This window comes from Bombus vosnesenskii, unplaced genomic scaffold (assembly GCF_011952255.1).
Source record: "Bombus vosnesenskii isolate JDL3184/JDL3185 unplaced genomic scaffold, Bvos_JDL3184-5_v1.1 scf7180000013304, whole genome shotgun sequence".
Classification (NCBI taxonomy): Eukaryota; Metazoa; Arthropoda; class Insecta; order Hymenoptera; family Apidae; genus Bombus; species Bombus vosnesenskii.
Genome location: NW_022882953.1, coordinates 2,960,943 through 2,984,710, shown reverse-complemented (window position 1 = coordinate 2,984,710; position 23,768 = coordinate 2,960,943). Strand labels below are relative to the sequence as shown.

Sequence of the window (23,768 nt, the reverse complement as noted above, 5' to 3'; positions counted from 1 at the left end):
CCAAAAGCAACGGTTCGTCTACTCCGAGTGGACCAGGTAATTACTGGTCGAATCTCCTCTGTCTTTCCCCACCTCTGACGCCTATCTTTTCCAGCCCCTCGTTCCCGTCTACGCCAACCGCCCTTGCGCTTCCAACCCGTAGAGAGTTGCCGCGAAAAAGCAGCACGAGATAAAAGCGCCACGAGAAAACTCCGAGCCGAGCTACGCCAATGGGGCGCGGTACTTTAGCGACACAAAGGAAGCTCAAATATCGGCCAACTGTCGTAGCCCGGTGCCACCCAACCCCTGGAACGACCTCTCTCTTTCACTGTCCGTTTCATACCTTTTCTTGCTCGAAACGAAAGCAGGGGAGAAAAAGAAAGAGACAGAACGTTTCAACAAAAGCATGACGGTACAAAAGCTCTACGATAATAGGAAGCACGGCAAGAACCACCCTGGTAGTTCGGCCACCTAATCTGTTACAGTCATAAACCCCATTTTTGCCCCTCCATCGTCGTCCTTATACGAGCACCCAAAACCAACCTCTGTATTACAGTACATATAACCACCTATACAATCACGTAGAACCACACACGTACGCTATTAGTAGTACGTGAAGTCAAATTTTTCTCGGGATTACGTCTACCGACCAGTGCGCCAATCATCCCTCTTTAACAAACAGATTATTCCGTGCTTCTCTAAAATTCGATATCAAGCACATTTTGGAAAATATTTGTAACCCTTGGTAAGGATTGTTGTAGCAAGTGTTGGAAGTATAAAACTATAAGAGTAATTTATAATTTTAGAATTGAATCGTATTCAGCGAATGCGTGGATTGAATTTCGCGTTAACCGGCAAACTAAACTCTATAATTCTCAAAATTCTGAATCTCGTGCGTGAGTCGCGTATAAAATACACGAAAGGCTGAATTATGAACTTAAAAATATCGTAAGACAAACAAATCGCCCAACTCATTGTTCAAATACTATAAATTGCCGAAAACCAACCTATCGTACCAAACATCTCATAATTTCAACCAGGCGAAATCTATATAGAACCACTCATCTTCCTGGTTCGTGATTCTTCCTCTTCTTCCCATGGACCAAACAGGCATCGACATCGCTCGTTTCATCCTGGCAACCTTTAAGAGCCGACACAATGTTCGAGGCAACTTTGCATAAGGGTTGACTGCGTCAGGGGTGAATATGTTACAATTACTGGCAAACCGAACGAGTCAGAGGGACTTTGAAAAGGCTGGGCTCGCTTCAATCCTCGACACTTATGGACAATGTCACCCTTACCTATCCCCCTGGCCCGATACCGCCCCATACCATCGCCTTTTTTTTTCTCTCTAGAGGGTGCAGGGTGCACGGTTACGTCGAAATGAAATTTCTCGAGCAGGACGGCCACACGGCTCTCACCACCACTTTCTTGCTTGGTTCACGATAATCTCGTTATCCGATATTATAGGGTGGATCCGTGGCCACTCTCCCTCCTTCTCTTTCCGTTCACCCCTACACGAGGGTGAGCGCACGAGCAATGAAATTCGAGAAGAATCGTTCCGTGGCGTCTAAATTGCGATTCTAATCGGAGAATGGCACGCGTATGTGCTCAACGATCTGTTTCGACGTGGCCGTAAATGCGGGATTTATGTGAATCACCGGCGGCCACGATTTGTCGAGAGCCAACGAGAGATTACAAAACAACTCTCTTCGCGGAGTCGTTCGACCGTTCAGCGTGGCCGAGTCGTGAGTTTAACACCGTTCCCTTGGCTTCCGGCTTCGCATATATATACATACTTACGTATATATATAATACACGCGTGCCCCTAGCAAATGTTTCTGCTACATTTCGCAAGCGTTTTGACGCTTCGTTGAAGGACATGGATCAGACAATTACTCGATATTTTGACACGTCAATTATAATTTTTAAAGCTTTTTTTAAACCAATCGTAACGCAGGTTTGGATAGAATTTGTCTAAAATACACGCTGGAATTATGCAGATATTTTAATCGAAAATATTATTTAGTATTACATGTAGAAGAAATTACAATACAAATTGGAGGGAATCAAGATCGAATGTGGAATTTATCGATAGATAACTAACAACTATGGTAAATTACTTGAGGAATTTAAAATACATCAGAGAAGAACAATTCAGAAAAAAGTTGCAGAATTAATTAGAATATTCGTTGATAGAAAATATGCCAGACGTATCCGAAAGGGGGGAAGAAAAACAATACGAAACGAAATTATATAAGTTCTCCATTCTCGTGGATGGTACGAGGTGAACCGCCTCTAATTGTTTTTCTATGTCCAGACCAGTCGTTAACCTGTTTCTCGCGGCTATGATTGGTACGGGTTGAACGGAACCAGATAAATGTGTAAGCGTGACAAGGAAGATAGGGAGAAAAGTCTTTCGTGTCTCCTGGATGTCGAGCCATTATCGGAGCTATCTCCCGACAACGGTCGACCGAGGGTTTTTAAGAGCGTGGCTGCCTTTATCTGCGAACAAGCTGCAGCTAATGTAGCTACGCGACGAGGTCTCGGCGACCTAACTATGTACTTCCTCCCTTTTTTTCCTCTCCTCTTTCCCCTTTGCTGTTCTTCTTTTTTATTATTATCTCCGAGTTGACTTCGTAGTCGTTTCGAGACAGCGTGAAGTGTTCAAGAAAGGAGTGGAAAGAAAAGGAAAAAAAGAAACGAGATACATCTTGTTACCGAGGCGTGGACAACGAGGGTCCGAGAGTTTAGATTTAATAGGAAGAAGAAAAAATGTATCACAAAAAGATGGCATAAAGCTCTAAGATAAATAAAAACAAATTTCCTTAAACTTTTCAATTCATGAATTTGATTCTGAACCGAGTGGCTCAAATAAAGGATTTTAACTATCCTTCGAATTTCCCCTGTAAACCATGTGTTCCAAAAATCAGAATTTTATACAGTCTGGTTCATCTTGAACCAAAACAAAGTGAACAACATTATTGTTTTCTCAAATATCAACTAATTTGCACCAACATATTAAACTTTAAATTTCTCAAGATTAGAAATATTAAATCACGTCGTTGCCCCAAAACGTCAACATATCCACGTCACCTTTTAACTAATTAAGTTAAGACTATAGATAGAGTCAAAATGAACAAGAAAAAGAAGACCACATTTTTTAAACCATCAAGATACAAATTACAAATATCACGACGCATTGTCTACACAAATGGTACGAGTAAACAGAGTCGTGCACAACAGAGAAGATCCGGCCGCATGAGATTCGCTCGACTTCGTTGATGCGTGTATGTGCTTGCATTTCTGCGACGGAGTTCACCGCGCATAGTTCCTGTCCCTCTTCCCGCTCAAACAACTGGGATTCCCCGCGGAACGCGCGTTCTGCCGCTCGAAAAGTCACCAGAGCGTGCGCAGTCTTGTAACGCTGGTAGCGAATACCAATATTCGCTCTAGCGACTACGAAACTGGCTGCGGAATCGTATTGTGCGCGTGCTTGCACAATCTTCGTACGAATCCTGTACGAGTTACAATCAAAGAGCTATACGTGCGCGTGTGTCTACTGGAAATTATTCGACTGGGAAAATATTCGAGCACTATCTTTCTTTGGTTTTAGCGTGCGTGTGTGTGTGGAGTAATTAAGCTACTCGAATGTTCATCGAATCACATTTGTGACAGATTACGGTCGTTCCACTGTATTATCTATATATTCCGCTACATATCGGAATTGATTCTTTATTTTAGCTTTTAATTTTGTTTCAGTTCTTAATACTAAATATTATTTCGATTATTGATTTGTTGAAACAGCAGTATAAATAAATATCGAAGAAGTTGCAGACTGAAATTATGTCTGAAGGGTTACTGTAACTGTAAAATAAACGGTATCTTGTTTTTGAGATTGCGATGGAAGCTAATTCATTACATTTATCGCTCTTGTGGATAAAATACATCGAAACAGGCTTGAGTATTTTATTTATAAAGATTGTTGTGTGGACTTTTAAAACGACAATTATACATAGCCTATCTTAATTTATAAAGGTGATTTTATTTACATCGTCAACGAGCTTTAGATTAAAATTATCGATTCGCACGATTGTTTTTACTCTAACACGGTTAAAACAATCCTTTGACATAATTACACTTGTTTGTGAACGAACAGAAAAAGGAATTTAAAAACAGGACAATATAAAAAAACGAATAAAGATATGATCGTACACGTGTAAACTATCCGACTTTTCCTTTAAAGATTTACCTCACAACCGAACATATTAATCTCCGACGTCTAACAGTTTTTCCACCGTTTCAAAATAAATGATAAATTCAAAGAGCCGATAAATCCCTTGCGCCCACGTCTAATATTAGAACACGTGCTCCGTCTTTATCTAATCTTGACAAACGCGATCCTTTTACATGGCTTTCCGGATTAATCAAAAGCGATACATCAAGTGCAAAGATCGGACTCAATAACACTATCGAATACGTGTTAACACGTAAGAACCCGTACCCTTAGTCGTATAACCTAGGCACGTAGAGAACAGAGAGTGCTACAGGTACACGTATATAACGTTGTTCACCGGTGAGGAGCGAAAGAAGCATACGAAGCTTCCGAAAAGGAAACGGCGGTGCAAGTAAGACGCTGCAAAGTGCAAGAAGGAAAGGCGAAGAAGCGAGGGAAGGAGACAAGGTAGCCACAGATGGGATCGAGCCGGTAGTATACGGTAGCCCCCATGTATATCATTAACCTCATCCTCGTTTTTCGCCTCCTCCTCGTATACCCTGTTCCATCGCTGCCACCTTCTCCACCTTCGTGTGGCGAGCGTAGGTCTCGACGGCCCGATGAAACAGGAATATCCTGTCTCCCTCCCGCGGCAGTCACGCACCAGCCCGATGTCTCTGTCTTCGAAACGATCTTCCCTCTCGTTTCGATCCCCGTGCTTGTGCGCTATTCTCGTCTCTCTCGCTCCAGTGACCATTCTCGTTCGAGCCGTTTCACTCCTTCGTTCCTCTACGAAGCTCTCGACTGCTCTCATTCCCGCAACGGTGGAGTATATAATTCTATCCTGCTTCGTCGGCGACGCTCACCGATTTTCCGTCTCAGTTAGCCTGCTGGCTGCTGGTAGCGAGCGAGCCAGCGTGCACAAACGAGTAATTAACTATCTCCGTGTGGGACACGTGTTCCCACCATGCTCTCCCTTCTCTCTCCCCATTCATCGAGCCACGTCCCGGCGCTTTCTCCGTCTCTCGCCAACACGGTGTCTCGTTCGTCACGCTGTCTCGCTCTCGGACACGCTGTCCCCGAGCCATTCTGTTTGCACACACGCTCTTATGTTAATTCAGCTTAACGCCCCAAAGCCCTCGAGGGTCGCGGCTCGCTTCCAAAAATTACGACCGATCACGAAGAGGGACCCCCGAGGTGGTCACGGACGACCTCGTGGAAAATAATAGGGACCCCTTCTGTGTTGTTCAGTTAGGGAGGGGGGAAAGGGAGATGCTCAGTGAGGGTCGTTTACGGTTAGGGCTCCCAACGATTGTCGTTGGAATACTTGATGAGTGGTATATAGTATATACCAAGGACTGGATTAGCCAGGCCCTCGGCATTTACGTGTGACCTGACACGACGACCGTAAACAGGAATTTGATAATCCGATAGCGTGAGCTACGAGTGGATAACTTCGATCCGGTTGGGCCACATTTAGCTAGCCACTTTTCGTCTTTCCTAGATTTTTTCAGCATTAACCAAGCTTAAAACAACTCTCTGCGAACTAACAAACAGAATCTCTAATCGCGATCGTACGTTTCTTTTTTCTTTTTCTATCTCTTTTTTTTTTTTATGCAAAATCCGCTACAACGGTTCGTTGTCTATCTGCGTGAAACGTTTTTCCTCTTTCCTTTTTCTGCTTTGCACGGGAGAAGAACACGTGCTATGCAGATTAGTTCTAGAAACTCGAGCCACTGAAGTGGAACGTGACAATTTATTTTCAACGAGCCGATATAACGATGAATTAACACGAATACGATTCAATTATGCAATGGAAAGCGGCACAGACTTAATCGATATTCAATCGACTGATAAAAGCCGGAGAAACGGAGATAGAGACGGACGATGATACGTAGAAGCAAAGACGAAGATAGAGGATGAGTTCACGATGAGGAAGGCTGATAATATATATATCCGATTCGTTTGACATCGATGATACGGAACTGTATTGAAAATGAGCTTATCCAAGGCTTCCTGTATTTTATTATACAACAGACGACGAAGGTATTTCGACACTTTCGTGGAAAATTCTCTGAAATATCATTAACACTACAATTAGTCACGAGTATTTATTGTTTATTATTACGAACGGCACACCTGTTATTTTTGAAAACTTTTCCACATTGTCACATTGTAAGGTTTACAACTCGGATCACGTCTACAACTTAATTACCATTTTAAGCGCTGGATGGATCCACTTGATAGCAAACAACGTTTCATGAACTTCGACAGCAAGAAAAAACTCGGCAATAGACCGCAGGACGATGTGACTAATGAGACGTTAAGCTCATGCACAACTTGCAAGACGCGCACGACATTTCGATGGTCACACGATTGGACAGACACACACACATTCCCACCTCACAAAAAACGTTGACAAAAACACACTCCCTAGACTGACCCCTAGGATATAAACACCAAGCGCTTCGAGAATAAGAGACTTACAAATCACAACCATAAGCAAATGCACAGGCTAGTCAATGAAATAATACTAGCACTAGAAAACAAACAATACTGTACGGCCCTCTTTATGGACATGGAGAAAGTATTGGACAAAATAAACCACGCAAACCTACTACAAACAATCAGGAAACAATTCCTACATATTCCTACAATAAAATCCTACTTAAGCAGCAGAACCTTCGTAATAAAAATCAAGGACACATACTTCGAAGTCAAAGACATCAAGGCAGGGGTTCCGCAAGGAAGCGTCTTAGGACCAATACTGTACACACTATACACGGCTAACATACCAACAACTATCAATAGCAAAATACTGACATTCACGGACGACACAGCGGTACTAGTCAGGCACACTAACCCTGTAACAGCAGTCACATTACAACAAGAACATATCACAAAAATAGAAAAGTGGCTACAAGTTAAACAAATTAAAGCAAATCCCGATAAATGCAACCATATTACATTCACACTGAGAAGACAGAAACTACCAAGCATTATACTAAATGGCACACACATAATACAAACAAAGCAAGTCAAATACCTAGGACTCCACTTAGATACACGATTCACATGGAAACAGCATACTAAAACAATAATAGGCAAATACAGATAGCAAGGAGACAAATGTACTGGCTAACAAGCCGAAAATCCAAACTAAGTATAGAAAATAAATTAAAAATATATAAAACGGTCATAAAACCAATCTGGGCATACGGAATACCACTATGGGGAACAACAGCAATGAGTCATGTAAGCAAAATGGAGACAATGCAAGTTAAAATTCTTAGAACAATAGTAAACGTCCCATGGTACGTTAGAAACGATGACATTCGGAAAGACCTGGGAATACCAACGGTCAAGAAGGAGATTAGCAGATGTGCAAAAAGGTACAGAGAAAGAATAGCAACGCACTCGAACCGGCTGACAGCGGAAACGATCAACACATCAATCATAGAAAGAAGACTAAAGAGGAAACACCCAACAGATCTCATAAAGGATATAACCTAATGAACACGAAGATGGTACCCCGATGGTACCCACATGATGATCAAACAGCCAAACAATTCTACCAAATGTCCAAATCGGACAAATTGTGAATGTGAAATTTTAAATAAAAAAAATAAAAAAAAAACACGATTGGACAGACACACACATTCCCACCTCACAAAAAAACGTTGCCGAAAACACACTCCCTAGACTGACCCCTAGGACATGTTCTTTTTATTTATTAAAATTTACAATCAATTCTCGCATTGAGAATTTTCAGTAATTACCCCTAGGATATAAATACCAAGCGCTTCGAAAATAAGAGACTTACAAATCACGACCATACTAAGATTTCAAAATTACCATCACACTAATTTTAAATAAAAATTTAACAAAATCGCGATCATACTAGAATTCTTTAATCAACCTTCCACTTTGTGCATTAATATGATCCAAGGTTCGCTACTCACCGGACAGTTATAATTTAATTGATTGCTAAATAGTGGAGAGTACCAATCTGAAGATGTATATAGAAGTTACCAGATACTTACTATAATGTGTGTTTACTAAAATATTAATAAGCAACGTGAATGGTCGTCTTAAACGTATAATTAATGCTAACGGGAAGTGCCACTAAATATTCCAAGGTTTATTAATATTCACTTGATAAATTGAAAAATGCAGAAAAGTAATAATATTACGAACCCTGTTTTATAAATTTACTTCAGAACTTATGGAAGCAAGATATCAGTTTCTTGAGAACCGAATCTTAATTGTGTACTCGTACAATGAAATTTAGATGTAAATGAGAAACGAAGAGAAGCTCAAACATCGTGTAATTTCCGTATATAAATATTCGTATTTGTTTCAAACTTTTCCGATACGAACATGGTAGTCTTATTATCTTGTACATCATACATTACCCCTTCTATAACGCGTATAATATATTCAGAAAAGATGTTTACAAGTATTCAAATACACATTTCCATGAATTACCATATGTTTTTCTATTCGTGACAAACTGCGAGTTTTTCCAGCTCGAGTTTTCCTCGTCAATTTTCTACAATCACAAATGGTAAGATGATTGGTCGAAGACAATGGAACTGGCGTCGTTTGGTCGCGACCTCTTTTTATATATACTTTGTTCCTTTTGACATTGCCGGTGAAACCAACACTCAAGAGATCGTAAAATAGCTGTTAGACTATTTGTTCCATTGCCTTGAAATAACGACTGTTTCGAAAATTTAATCCGGTATCGTTTAGCGGCGAACATTACAACTTACATAAGCAGACTCCTTGAAGTTAAAAAGCGTTATATTTCTTTCAGGTGACTCCTCCTGCTGTGCGAAATTCTCGATATACAATATTTATTTTACTTATAACGGGGCGCCAGAACAAGCAAACTGGCAGAGATTCAAGGGGATAAGGACTCGAGATCTCGGTCAAGCACGACAAAGACATTTCTAACCCTGCACTTTAATTGCTGTGCCAATTGCACCGTAATGAATTATTGATCAAATAAACGATAAATGTACAAATGTACCAACGATAAAAACACATAATAACTCTTATCAAGCAGCGTTATAGCGTTATAATGAGAATCATGAGAATGTAGTTACCGAAAAAAATTGTTCGTAACATGATTCAACGTCAATAAGGTATCTGCAAAGAAAACATTCCCAAAAACCACAAAAACATCCAGCTACATTGTAAGCTATATACGAGCTACACTCAGCCGCGAGAATACCTATAGGATTGTTTTTATGATCTCGTTCGTGTGCATATCTGGATAGACTCGTAACAGAAGTAACAGAACAAAAATACGAATGTTGTCCAGCGAGTTTCAGGCCAGCCAGTGTCACTGTCCTGCGCCTAAAAGAAACTGATTAGTATCCGTGTGCGCTAGTCGAACGCAAATATTTGGACGTTTCTCTTTTCCTTCGTTCCACGGCCGTCTGTAGACGGTATCCATGACGACGTGGCCTAAGAGATACGTCAGAGTGAACGTCGACCGGGAACAGAAGGAGATGGAGAAGGAGCGTGCACCAGGCCCGACGAACGTCCGACAAATATTTGCATAGCGTGGTGGGTTTGCGGAAAACCAGTGTGCCGCCGACCGGATAGACGTATTCGGAAAGAATATCCCTGTGTAGACGCGTATATACACGGTGATCCAGAAAGAATGGCTCGAGTAATTTTGAGGTACACAGTAATTGTAAAATCGAAAGAATTATAGCCGCGTCAACGAGAGATTAAAAATTAATTAATCAAAATATCCCAAATCATTTTTACAAATGAGTTTTACTTTTACTGCGTTCGACGTTGCTTTGAGTTGACACGATTGTCTCAGCTAGGTTATGTATACGGTATCGCTTTTATGTAGAACACGTACTAAAAGATCAGAAAATTATGGGAAATATTTCGTAATAATTTAAGTCAAACACATACGTAGAGTTTTAGAGACAGACAATTATTTGTCTATGAAAATTATTTGCCAGCATACGTATAGCATTTTTAAGTAATGAAAATCGAATTCGCAATGAAAAATGAATTTAAACATAAGGACGTAAAACAATTTTATAGAGTTATGAAAGAAGCTTTAAATAAATACCTATGCTATTTTACTTTACTTTATCTCTTTCAAAGTTAATTTTTTAATTTCTATGCTAATTCAACATTTTCACTTCAGGCACCGTATACATCTAAATTACTCCGCTCTTTTTTCCAGATCACCCTATGTATGTATATAAGTGAACGAGCAGTGGTTGAAAATTCACGAGAGTGTCGTTCGAGGATATCGCTAGAAAAACGTTCAGACAGTTTTCGTGGCTGGACGCTATTCGTGGTCTTGAAACGCGGTGCAAGGAAGAAAATCCCTAGAGTATTTCGTTTTAGATTCTTCGCAGAATCATCGACCATAAAAAGATTTTCACTTGTAGAGAGTTATAGGTGTTATGGGCAAAATCCTGTCAGTGCCACATTTTAACTACCAGCACAAGCTGTTTTCTCTTTACTTCTATGTTATGAGTTGGCCATATTAGTTTAGAAATATTAGTTTAAAGTATGTTGAATGGTTTAGAGAGAGGAGGTTAATTTTAGAGTACACAATTGGTGTCGAAATAAGATCCTTCTTTTTTTAAGTATACTTTAATGCGTTATGAGTGCAATTTCGGGCAATTAGAGAAAATATTACGATTAATTAAAAAGTTTCTGTGACTCGAAAACTACGAGTATAATAGCTATAAATAGACTGACCTAATGCCACGCTAATCTTGGGATAATGAAACATAGTAATACAACGATAAATGTGAATAAAGTAATATTTATACGATACAAATACACGGATGGATAAAAAGTGAAAGATACTTGAATAATTTAATATTGCAAAATTTATCTCGAGAAAATGTCCATTCGATCAATCAGAAGAAATACACAACCTAAGTACAGCTGAATCTTTTCGATCAATAAAAATTGCATTCACGATATCGATAATTCCTAAAATGATCAATCTGTTTTCAAATCTTTAAGAAGAATTGTAAAACGTTATCGATAAATTAACCACTGCTTCCGTTTCGAATAACGACTGGCAAATCTAATATGTCGTATGATAGAAGTCAAAATCACCATTCTGTACTAAAAAAAAAAGTAGTAAATTTATCGCCATTGTTCGGAGTAGCAGTATCTCATAAATGGTTCGCTCTAAACTTGTATTATTCAGCACTTTGAATTCGGTCTGAAGCGTATCATGAAACCATAATAGTGATTTTAAAATCCTCGTGATTATTAATCAGAAAAATTCCATTTAGTTCCTCTAATGAATTTGCCAATAGTTGTATAACATTTTACATTCTCATCCATTTATTTCAGATATATTACCTATCAAAATAGATGAAAATATCAGGAATATAAAAATCGGAATATCTAAATAAAACCATAAGAATTTGAAACTGGAATCTTTCTCGTTCAAATATACAATTTTATTAAAAATATTGGAGATATCTGATGTAACAAACAGTTGTATAATATAATACAGATCAATATCAATATTTGACTATTTTTCAAAACCTGAAAACACCTGCACGATCAATTTTCTCTATGGAATGTAAACAATATATTTGCCCGTGAAGCATAGAATTGAACAAATATCGCAATACGATCACTTATACCTCTATTTAATTTGACCAATTTCCTGTCTGATCTTGCAGTCCAATAAATACTACAGAAAAAATAAAGCCTACAATCGAGCCTGGTGAATGAGTCACCAAAGCCAATCACCTATTCGTACTCCTTTAGAACCACGTTCCCGAATCGTCCACGAAGGCCGTGGCATTTTTCGTGGCATCGATGCCGGTGCAGGATAATAACCCCCCGCGGTGAGAAATTACAGAGTCCCAAAGCGCCAGGATTAAAGGACGAAAAAGTGTACGAGAGAGCGGCGCGCGATCGTGGATATGCGATCGATATTACAGATCTGTGCGTGCCGCCAGCAGCGATAAGTAATACTATATAGCCGATTGTATGGACTTGCGGAGAGAGAAAGAGAGGCCCGCGAGCAATTTTACACGGGGCAGAAAGGTGCGGGGGGAGGGGTGTAGAGGCGAGGAGAGAAATGTCTGCAGTCACGAAAGAGGAGTCATGGAAACGCGAAACGCTCCGGTGTGCGGCAGCGTGATGTAGCAGAGCCAGGGAGCAGCGTACGCAGGCTCAAAGAAGGGGGAACACGACAAACTGCCAAGCCTAATGCCAATTAGTGCCATTCTCCTGTACGAGCAAGTCCGAGGGGACTTGAAGAGGCTTCCTCGGACTTTCTTTTTCCCCCTATCCACCTTCCAGCGAGGTTTACAAAGCGGTTAGGCGTATTTATCGCGCTGTATACATGCAGAACGTGTACACACGTGAACGTTCGCGTGGTAACTATATGTATATTCATGCGCATGTGTATAGCTGCGCCACGGTATCCGTCGCTCCTTGCCAAGTGCCTGCACGCATTATTCGTGGCGAACGTGCACGAAATACTTATGCACTCGCACATTCTCGAAATACACATATACACGCGGCCTTCGTCAGTGATATATACGTGTGTCTTTGGATATAGGTGCACGCATACATTCGAGCGTAGGCAAGTATGCGCACGTTTTTTCCCTTTTTTCCTCGAGGATAGTTCGATTTATAAAGCCGTGACTAACGAGCCGTGAAAATCGCGAGCGGTCCTCCGTATCGAATGCGCGATGTTCCCCTCCCTCCGGACATGTTCCCATCGCTCTCAACGTTCTTTTTTGCCAACCACGGGGGAAGAAGTTATTAGTGACGCGAATCCGGTTAATTGTACGTGTAATCTATCACAAGACCGATTATCGCAGCCATAGATGTTATGAATAATTAAGGCTGAGGTGAAAAGACGTTGCGTGCAACGATGATAAAGCGTTGATGGGTGTAAACACGATTCGAGGAATCGTTAGCCATTACCGGAGGAACGATGGAGAAATTCGTAGTCTCGATCGAAACGCTTGCTTAACGAGTGTTCGAACTGTGCTATTTGAAAGGAATCGCCACTTTGCCAGCCACTTCATCGCGAGGTTAATACTAGAAGCGATTCAGCTTCAGAGACGGAAGATTAAGCGGTGAGGAAACGATCGAGGAATATATACTGGCACGAGATTGCCCGGACCACGTACGAAACGGTAGAACTCTCCTTTCGAAGGAGTTAAAAGGAGAAGTGAAAGATGGTGGAGGCAATTCGAGAGTTATTTAAACGAGCACCGAACAGAGAAGGGGGGTCCTGGTGGAAGCGGAGTTCCATTCCACTTGAAAACGCATGCAGACGTAAACACAATCGCTCCGGCACAATGGATTATGTTCCGAACACTCGAGGAACCCTTGTAGCTCGGTTGAAACGGGCAGTGTCTGAGAAAGCTCGACGAGGATAGAACGAACCCCCAGCTTTACCAGTTCACCAGGGCTATCTATAGAGGGCACGGCCGAAAGATAAATAATTGCCTGAAAAGCGTTGCCGGAAGACAAACAGACGGGGCACGAATGTCTCGCCGAAACGCGAAAGAAAAGATCCAACCCTTCTCGTGCGTGTAAGCCATCACTACTGTCATAATGCAAACAAATTTACTCGATGGGCAATATTTATTGACCACGAGATATGGCAGACGTTTATATATTTCCATCTGCCCGCAACGGTATGAGCATTTTGAAATCGCGAGCACTTCGGTCTGCCAGCAAAGCCGGAAGTGTATACTCTTCACGGTACGTTGTTATCATCGATTCGATTCGGTTGAAGATTTTCATCGCATGTTTCGCAAACTATCGAACGACGGCAAGAAATTTCTATCCCTCGTTACCTTCGCAATTTATAAGACATTTTTCATGAGTTCGTAAATTATAAAACATCGATGTGAGCGGAGGATTCGAATGGTTGTGAGACGGACGAGCGCACGAAAGCGATTGTAAAGCAATAAAGAAGAAACGAGCTTTTGCTGTGGGATTTCTCGAGTAGGATGTTCCTTGTTGAAACAGAAGACGGAACTGGAGGGGTGGCAAAGTAACCACGAGGGTCCATAGGTAAAGCACTCCACACAGCTCTTCTCTTCTCCTTTGCACTCCCAGTGGACCAATTTACGGCACCCTGAGGACTCGGGTATTACGCTTCACGCTCGGGGGTTCGTTTCTGGCCATTGTTGCGCCAGTCAGGGGGATTATTTCGGCAGAGACGAGGGATGCTTTCCCAGTTGCAGTTGTTCGTCTCTTTCGCTCGGCTACCCTCGGATTATACGCCTCCCCGCCAAACACCTGCAACCAAGCTAAGCTAAACTGTCTCGTCCGATCTACCTTTTTTTTCGGAAGTGAGGAAGTAAAGATATAAAAAGAAGAACGAGAGAAGATCCACGGCTATCTTCGCTGATTAATTCGCCTCCGATATCGGAAAGAAAACCATTTAACGTAATAAGCTACTTCAGCCAGAGTTCAGATCTCTGTATTCCCTCTGCCCCCGGGTACGGTCGACTATCGAGAGACCCATTAAAAACTCTTACAAATAGCAATTATAAACGGGAAGCCGGCGATAAAGGGCGTTCGTCCATTTAATTATCTCAGCCTTATTGAAGAGAAAACTAGGCGAGCGTGCACGAGCAAATCAAATCGTTTTATCGGTATCCGTTCCATGAACCTTAACAGTACGATTCCCGTATCGAGGAAGAATCGTCTTTTTACGTTCTCTGAAAGTTCTTATCGGAAACGAGCCGTCTGCGTTATTCTTCTTCCACTTCTTCCTCTTCCCTTCTTCTTTTCTTTTTTCACCCTTTGTTTTACTGCACTTCGATACGCTCTCCCCTCTGCCCGATACAACGTTCCCTTTTTATCGACAAGATTTTTACGGTCGTACTAGCGCGGTCTCGTGTAGAATAACACGAGAGCGGGCAGCGTAAGTGAATCTCGGGGCGCCAGTTCAGAGAGTAATGGAACAGACAATATGTCGCGTCACATAGGCGAGAGCCGGAGGGGAAAGAAATACGCGCCCCAGGTGCCGAATAAACGTTATAGGAGAATACAATTTGGCTATACTCCATCGAACCCAGTCAGACACGCTGCTCTTTCGTCGATACAGTAGGTCGCGCGAAACGATTTTTTCCGGTCGTCGCGTTCGTTCAACGTGGGTAATTGTATCAACGAGCAAACGCACAGAGGTATATCGAGTCAACGATAGGATCGAACCACTCTGTGTGTATGCGTGAAAAATGACTGATGAAGTAAAACGAGAAGAAAAAAGAGGAAATAAACAAATACACGGTGAAAGGAGATATGAACGTAAAGCAATAACGCGGCAGCGATGGAACGAGGCAGAAATTAAAACAATCGCTTCCTCCCCTGCTATTCCTCTCTTTCCCCACCGGTGAACAAGAAGCAGCAGCGTGTAATTACCGCGAACGGGAGCACGAGATCGCGATTCCACTCGGTCAGGAAACATATAATGGGAGTATAATGCGTGAAATTTACCGGGCGCATCAGCATAATGGACGACGTGACGCTCAAGATATCACTGTGATTCCATATTTCCGTGCCGACAGCGCAACTCGATTCGCCTCGGCTCGCATGTCCCGGCACGGCGTGCCTCCAACAACGCATTACCATGTGCAGCGTGGCGTCGAACGGCTTCGAAGCTTAAAATCGCCCCGATTATCGTTCCACGCTGCTTACAAAACGTTCCCCTCCCCTGCCATTTACCAAGTCAAATGTCTTTGTTTGGTCCGTGAAATTCGATCGCATTGTTTGCACGTATTTTATTAGATCGATGTTATATCATAGACAGCGAAAAAACGGGACACAAAATCAAAACAAATAATAAAAGAAATGAAAAAAAAAAAAAAAGAAGATAGACGTATCATATATTCGATTTCATCGAGTTTACAAAAGTGTTTTCATCTATACGCGCACCGAACCGCGTTTACACAAGCGTCGAGGCAAACGGGCCGATTAAACGCATCAATATTTACCGAATCAGGGCCCGTCGCGAGTGCATATCACGGTTTACAGAAGGTTATGTTCGTCTAATACCGTGTATGCACTACTATTTCGTCACCGACGTACGCCTACCCCTTATCCCGTACGTAAAAAAGCAAAGCAACTATATCTTTCATCCTTATTCCTCGCCAACGTGTGTCCCTCTTCGCTTCTTCGCGGCACTCGACACAGAGCCACCTTTTTTCCACAACATTGTCACCGCCTTTCGAGGGACAGCCTCGACTCTTTTGCCAGTACTGTTTTTTTCCTCCCTCCGGTCTTCTTTTTTTCTTTGTTCGTTCCCGTTTCATTCTCCGTCCTTCTCTATTCGACGCGTTTCTCGCCCCCCCCCCCCGCTGCTCACCACGTGCTACAATATCGCCGGGCCGCATCCGGTGTAACGCCTGTTATTAGGGATGGGCCAGATGAAGCTTTCATTATTCTATCCGAGGGGTCCCTTTCCATCCGACAACACACCGTTATAATACAAAGTAATGGCTGATTTTTTTGCTTTCGCCTCTAATTATTATGATTATCGGTGCCGGGGCAAATATAATGGCAACGGTGAATGATGTAATTTTTTCCTGGCAAACGTACAATATTACGTTCCCGCGTCATCCTAAACGTGAAAATATTGCGTCCACTAGCGTTAATGCGCACGGTCGCACGTTTAATCGCATACAACGACATTTCCGCGCTTCTATCGTCGCGCTGGAATAAATGCAATAAACATATCACACGCCGGTACATTCAACGCGCTTACATAAAGTCACGCTATTCCGTTTTTCATTCCCCGACCGTTTATAATATCCTGTTCATCGACCGGCAAGAATTTCACCGACTAAACTTGCCGTGAAACTATGCTTCCACGGTCTATACGTACATACGCGAGCACAATCTCGTCCGATCTTGTACATCGTTATGGTTATGTACTACGACCGAGACGGTTTAATCGTGGCAGCTATTATAAGCCGAACACGAAATCCATAGAGAGGGGACACGCGAAGAAAAAGGAGTTTCGCATAACTGATTCATGGATCTCCGATTCACGGATCAATAGGCTCTCCCCCCTTGCGACGCGATGCGGCGAGACGAAATGGCTTTTACACGGTTCACGGCTAACATCGAAATCGTGACGGGATTTCTGGCCGCGCGCGCAAACACGCTCTCGCCGCGGTCCGATATCTCGAAATCTCGAAACGAGGAGGCAGAGTTACACGTATGTACGCGCGCGATACAGTATATACACTCCCCAAAGGCACGTGTATCCGACACGTACATAACCTATATGGGTAACGTACGCGCGAACCATGATAAATGTGTGCACCGCGACGCACGTGACCGTATCAGTGGCAGCGAACTGAGACGCGCGAAGAAACCGCGCACGGATCGGTATTATTATCGCGTGTTCGACCAACGCGGATCAGCCGCCGTTTCTATTTCGATCGAGAGAATGTTTTGACGTGACCACGCCGCTCCCTAGTACACGAGTGTAACAACGACCGCGATCCCGTTCCATAATCGGCTGGCATGCGTTCGCAAAAATTTCAACGCGAGAGAATTCGTAATCCGATCGACGACCGATTGTCGAAAGGCGTTACACTGATTTCTACGCCACTGAACGTGATCAGAATCGCGCGCAGTACGCGCAGCACAGTACACGTGAAACTCGAACCAAGTGGCTAAGCTGTGCGCGGGTTCCCCTTACGAGGTACAAATCGTTTAAACTGCGTAACAAAGGCGTAACGCGACGAGAATTAAGTCTTCGAAAGGTTTCTCTGAATTTTGGTACATAAGAAAATAAACTATGATAGTTTAATCCGTTATTCCGTTAACAGAATTTTGTTTGTCGTGTAAAACGGTAACAAAAGGCGATGGAAATATGTGCGTACAAATTATTTCAGGGATGTACATAGTTAAATAAACATAAGAAAATGAAGCACGTAAAATCGATGAAAAAATTGGTTTACTCACCGGATGCCTAGCAGCAGCGGCGGCAGCCACAGCAGCAGCGTTGATTCCAGCACTGGGATACATGTTTTTTCTATGGTTCCAAATTAGTACAAAATACAAACACCTTTATATGTGTTTTTAAAACACGTATGCGGTATGCTTCATGTCACGCAACACATTAACGACAATAAATAACAACAACAACGATAAACAAAAACACTTCGATTCAAATCGCCCGCGTGGGCTACGAGAACGAGCGAACTTTGTCACGGCTCTGTCCGCGGTTCTGTCGACGCGATTCGATCAAGAAGGTCCCCGCCTCGGATGCACAAAGATGATCCATCGGTGTGTTTGCCATCCGCAACTACCGCATTCTCATCGATAACATGTAACCTCACCTTTCCGAACGACACCTACTCTACTGTCACCACTTATTTCGACCCGCCTTCTACGTTCATCGAGGTTAAACGTGACGCCGACGCCACGAAGAATCCCGTTGGGCACGGAGAGCGTGGCGTGCCCTTTATCCGGTCGGTAAAACAGGGCGAGAACCGCGATAAGAATACGCCGAATAAAGCTTCCTTTTCTTTCGGATTAAACGAAAGAAGGAAAACTGCTTCTCCCTCCTCTGGTATTCACGGCTTCACTTCCTCAATATTGGAACACCATCACACAGAGACACTACACTTTGCTTGTTTACGACTGAAACAGTGGCCCGCCGCCAGACTTTGAGGTTAAGTTTACTAACACTAGCACGCACACGTCTATTCCGTTACTACGCAAGAAAACTCCTCTGGTACCGATACAACAGCGCGTGTGGGAATTAAAAAGCCGGGAAGCGCACCGATCGGACAAAACCGGCGGACGCAACGTGAAAGCGAAACACGAAATGTTAAACGCACAGACGGACAACAAGAACAAACCTCTCTGTACAACGGCCTCGGAGCGACTGATGGACGAGCAAGTGGTGGGGATGGTATCCCCTCCAAAGCAATCTTTCCCTTCCCCCACTCTGATAGGCCGTTACTCCACAGTTAAACCCGCCAAGCACCCCCTCGAATGTCTCTCCTCGTTCTCGACGCTCGTATTAACCGGCGCGATAGCTCCTTCACAATTAAGTCGCGTTACGTAAGGGTCTCGAAAAGGCGAGCACGAAAATCACGGCTCGTTAAAACATCGGTACGTCCTCCTCTCTCTCTCTCTCTCTCTCACTCTCTCTTTCTCTCTCTCTCTCTCTCACTCTCTCTTTCGCTCTTTCCCACTCTCATTTCTCGCTCTTTCTTGCTTTTTGCTTTCTGGCACTCTCTATTTCATAGCACCTGTCGTTTCTGTCGTATACTTAATCTGTTTTATCGACCAACGGCGAGGCACGAGGATATGTCTATCGTGATTTTGGCGCGCTGTTGACGCGATGAGTGACCCAGCCATAGCTTTAGGGCCGTTTTAGTTGACCGTAATTAATCGGGTTTCAAATGAACGGTTATATTCGCGTTAAGCATGGCGCAATCGAACAATATACATACATCGATTCTATTATGTACATGATCAACGTGATATGTTTGCTCTGTCCCTCTTCATCTCTCCTCTCTTTTCCTACCTCTTTGTTCTCTCGTTCTCTTTCGCCCTTGCTGTCTATGAATTATTTTAATGGCAGCATTTTTTTCACATTATGTCGACGTTGTGAAATTTTATACCAACGTCTACCATTTCTGTATTAGTGAAAGATGATTCAACGGTGCTCATTTATCAACGTTGATTACATTCGTTTTTTTCCATTCCTTCGATGCTATTATCGCTGATACTGCGGTTAACGAGTGTGTGCAAATAATATTTGTCGACTACACCATTCAGCTACCTTTGGAATCTAGACAATTCAGAGTATCAATCTCGCGAAACGCGATGCAATGACTAAGGGAACGCACGGTTCTCAGAATGCTTTTTTCGTATATATGTACTGCTTGCTGCTGTTGCTCCATTATCTTTGCCGACCGGTGCTTCGCTTTAACAGATACAATTGAGAAAGATACATCGTTAGCCCGTGGGCGATATCGTATACGCGAATCGTGTATTCCGTTGGTGTACAGGTCCGGCGATTTTTGCAAGTTGAAGCACGAAGACTGGAAGCCTCGAAAGTTTTCGGTCCCGCAGATACGGTCGAATAAACGAGAGGACAGGGCGCGGAACACGGCGTGCCATGCATACGCGTAGGTATTAGTTGCTTCTCTCGGTTCACTCAGCGTGTGCAAACAAATCGAAAGTTTTTCGCAAAATGGCCGTCACCGGGCTGACACGGATGTCCGCATAAAACCTCTCTCTCTCTCTCCCTCCCTCTCTCTCTCTCTCTCTCTCCCGCCCTTCTCTCCTTTCCTGTGCTCTCTCAACTGGCCGCCGACTGGCTGCCTCTCTCACCACTCGTGATTTCCCTCACTTCCCACACCACCACAAATATGGCGCCTCCACCCGTTTTCCCAACCCCTACAACGTTCCTCTATAAAGTGAGAGTAACGTAGAAAGAGGGAAAGAGAGAGTCAGGGTAAGAGCGAGATCGCGAGCTATGGATGGAATATATATACGCGCATCCAACGCGATTGTGTTCGAGTATCCGTGTGTAGCGAGTACGATCCTATGCGTGTGGCAAGGGGGTGCCCCTATGTGAATATCGCGCAGCACACAGTCCCAAGCAGTTTCCTACTTGATTGCCGCTATCGTCCGCTCGCTTCGTAAAGGAACTGCTCCGCGCGGACTGTCTGTGCCGCCTCGACCAACCAGAATGCTTCTAGACGTGACTTCGCCAATCGCCAGCCATCCAGCCCCACTGTGTCATCCGACAGCCGCAAAGAGTCGAATGAAAGCGCGACCTCGGCCAATGAGAACGAAACTTTTTGAGTTGACGCTCGTACGTCGGATCCGCGCGGATTGTTGTTCGAGCCCCACGGATGTTCCTATACGGAATGAAGGTGCTACGCGAAGCCGCAGCGAAACATGAAAAATAGGGGGCTACATGAGGAAAAACACGGAGCGGGTAGAAAGGAGGAGGGCTCTGTGGGATGGATCCTACGAACCGAGACACCAAAGGCTGGCGCAGTCGTGGTTGTGTGGGGCAGCCAAGAAGGAGGGATGTCGAGGATAGAGGCCGAGGATGAGAATGGAAAAGTAACATAACGAAACGTCGATCCCATTACCTGGAGCTCTCTCGCCCTGCCGCCACCGTGCACCGAGCCCTGCTTTCGACCCTTAATCCAAAGGAGGATTAGAAAACCCCATTGTCATGCTTCGCGGAACGCGGGATGGGATATATACATACATATGTACAGAATAGCACTCCGCACAATTTCTCCCCTCTCTACCTTTCTCGCTCTCTCTTCTATTACTCCATCTCCTTTTGCTTCGCACACAACGGAGGCGGTGGTGCAGGACCCTCCTAATGAAATAAATACGTGACGTGCCGTGCTAGTGACGATACGATGGTAGTTCTGTTTATCGCCAGCTATGAACTTTTTGTGCGATGCACAGAAACGCTGAACCCCTCCCCATGCTTCGGCTACACTCGTTTTACCGTTTTCCTTCCTTCTTCCGTCCCGTTCTAACTCGCTTCCCGTCTGGTTCGGTCGCTCTTTATCTTGTTCCACGGGGCGAAGAAGGAATATAAGGCAGTGCCGTGGAGTGTTGGCGAAGCTGTCGGTCGCGCTTGGTCGGCTGCGGTTTATGCGGAGCCGCCTTGCCTGCCGCCTGCCGCAGCCGGTTTGCGTGTTCGCCCGTGTTCGCTCGGTGGATACGTGTCCTCGGTGCGGCTCGGTGCTCACCGAACGACCATGGACGCGCTCAGCTACGCTACGGAGAGTAAAGAGGAGAGATCGAGGGAGAAAGGGTGAAGAAACGAGAGAGACGAAGCCAACTAGAGGGAATGAGACGAGCATACGCGGCGAAATGCGAGGGTGAGGGAGACGCCGGCAGGCGGCAGAACCAGTCGCTGCGGTCGTCGCGGCTAACCACGCCGGTGCTCTCAACCCACGGCGACCTCGCCAACCGCACCAAGAATACTGCCTCTTCCACGATGCTACCAAGCTCTATTGCCAACTCCAAAGAAGCCAGTTTATTTCTTTGATCCGATAATTTCACGAAAATTCTATTTATTACGTCAAAGTTAAGAAAGAGATGTTTGTTATTTTTTCATCTAACATAGATGCGTTTATAGCAATAATTTCTGCTGTTATGTCGAAAGACTTCACTGACGATATATCCGTGAAACTGCACTGTCTAATGGACGTGGTAATTTGTGTACAGATAGGAAACAGGTGTGCTTATTCTTACGTGTCTGTATCGCGATCTATAACAACGACGATCGTGGCCCACATGAAAGAAGTCATTCGCCACAATGTAAATATTACTTTGGTCGGTACTTCTATCTCAAGCGGTACGCGAGAATTTCCTGCTAGGAAAATCGCCGGGGAAAACGTCGAGGAGCTGGTTTAATTAATTATAATTGGCTGAGTGCATTGGGCAACCGCCTCTTCTCTGGACCAACGTCCACTTCATCCGCCGCAACGAGAGAGGGAAAGATCTAAGAGCTTGACTTCTGCTTGAATGAGAGTACGTACGTCTCGCCAAGTTGAAGAGGATTTGTGAGGATGATCGAGCGCTGCGGGCTTGCCATTAAATATATTTGAAAGAGGCACCGTTTCAAACGGATCTCCGAAATAATTGAACGTCGAATGACCGCTAATAACGTGCAATTTGTATATTGGGCAAGCATCGATCAATCGGCTGACCGACGAGACAAAAATATTAATCACATTTATTAATTACGGGAGAAATTGAAGGATCGAGAGCATCCGGCCCTACACACTTTTCATTTTATTTCTCTTCGCGTGTGTGTACACGGGCCTGTCGGTTCGTGTAAATGGAAATCAACGAGCGAAATCGATGTTATCGACCGAGTAACATAATGCAACGCACTCCGGTGTACAATCTTTATAACAAAAAATCCACATTCTTCGAACAGTTCCTTCATTCTCTCCCACGCGTTGTCCAAGTCGATCTATAATAACTATAGATCGAACGTTCGACCGAACCACGAAGAGTCTCCCCTTTTAAACCATCGATCGTTCAGGGGAGGTAACAATGGACCAATATTTGACCAGAAGGAAGGAAAACGTAAAAAAATCGGAAACGGCCGATTACCTCGTAATTGCGAGCAATGCCGTGTTAATTTTGCTAAACCACGTCCGATACAATTAGCCAGTGCATTTAAAAAGATCACGGGCGAAATTAAAAATATGGGAACGGCTGGTGCGTGGCGGCGAAACGTCCGTAGCAGGTAGCTCGAAAAACCGTGTACGAACAAAAGATAGAAAGTAGAAAAAAGGGAAGAGGGGGAAAAGAGCTGAAAAAAAGGGAGAGGAAAAGAACGAACGAATAGGAGGAGGCTGATAAAGGACGATGCTCGATGGTCTTTTGGCAAAATATCGCGTTGCGGCTTTACCACGAAACGAATCTAGCAGGCACACTCACGGCTGACAAATGTCTTCCGCGGTTCTGGCAGCGGCGTACCGTTATCCAAATTACAAATAACACACCGCCGTCGACGTTTTATCCAACGCCCGGAGACAAATTGCTCCCGACT

At 43.8% G+C, this 23,768-nt stretch overlaps 1 protein-coding gene across 3 annotated transcripts in view; it reads right to left on the bottom strand.

The window, feature by feature from the left end:
* Nucleotides 1-23,768, bottom strand: part of LOC117234404 (protein groucho-like) — a 172,069-nt gene that overhangs the window by 136,138 nt on the left and 12,163 nt on the right. Inside the window, exon 1 of one of the 3 annotated variants that reach the window (XM_033495561.1) lies at nucleotides 18,167-19,118. The exons of 1 other annotated variant lie outside the window; for it this stretch is intronic. In XM_033495561.1, the coding sequence (XP_033351452.1) occupies nucleotides 18,167-18,229 (63 nt within the window). In that variant the 5' untranslated portion in view covers nucleotides 18,230-19,118. Of the gene's footprint in view, nucleotides 1-18,166; nucleotides 19,119-23,768 lie in introns of those variants that run through there. One more of the 3 variants, XM_033495560.1, reaches the window with a different exon arrangement.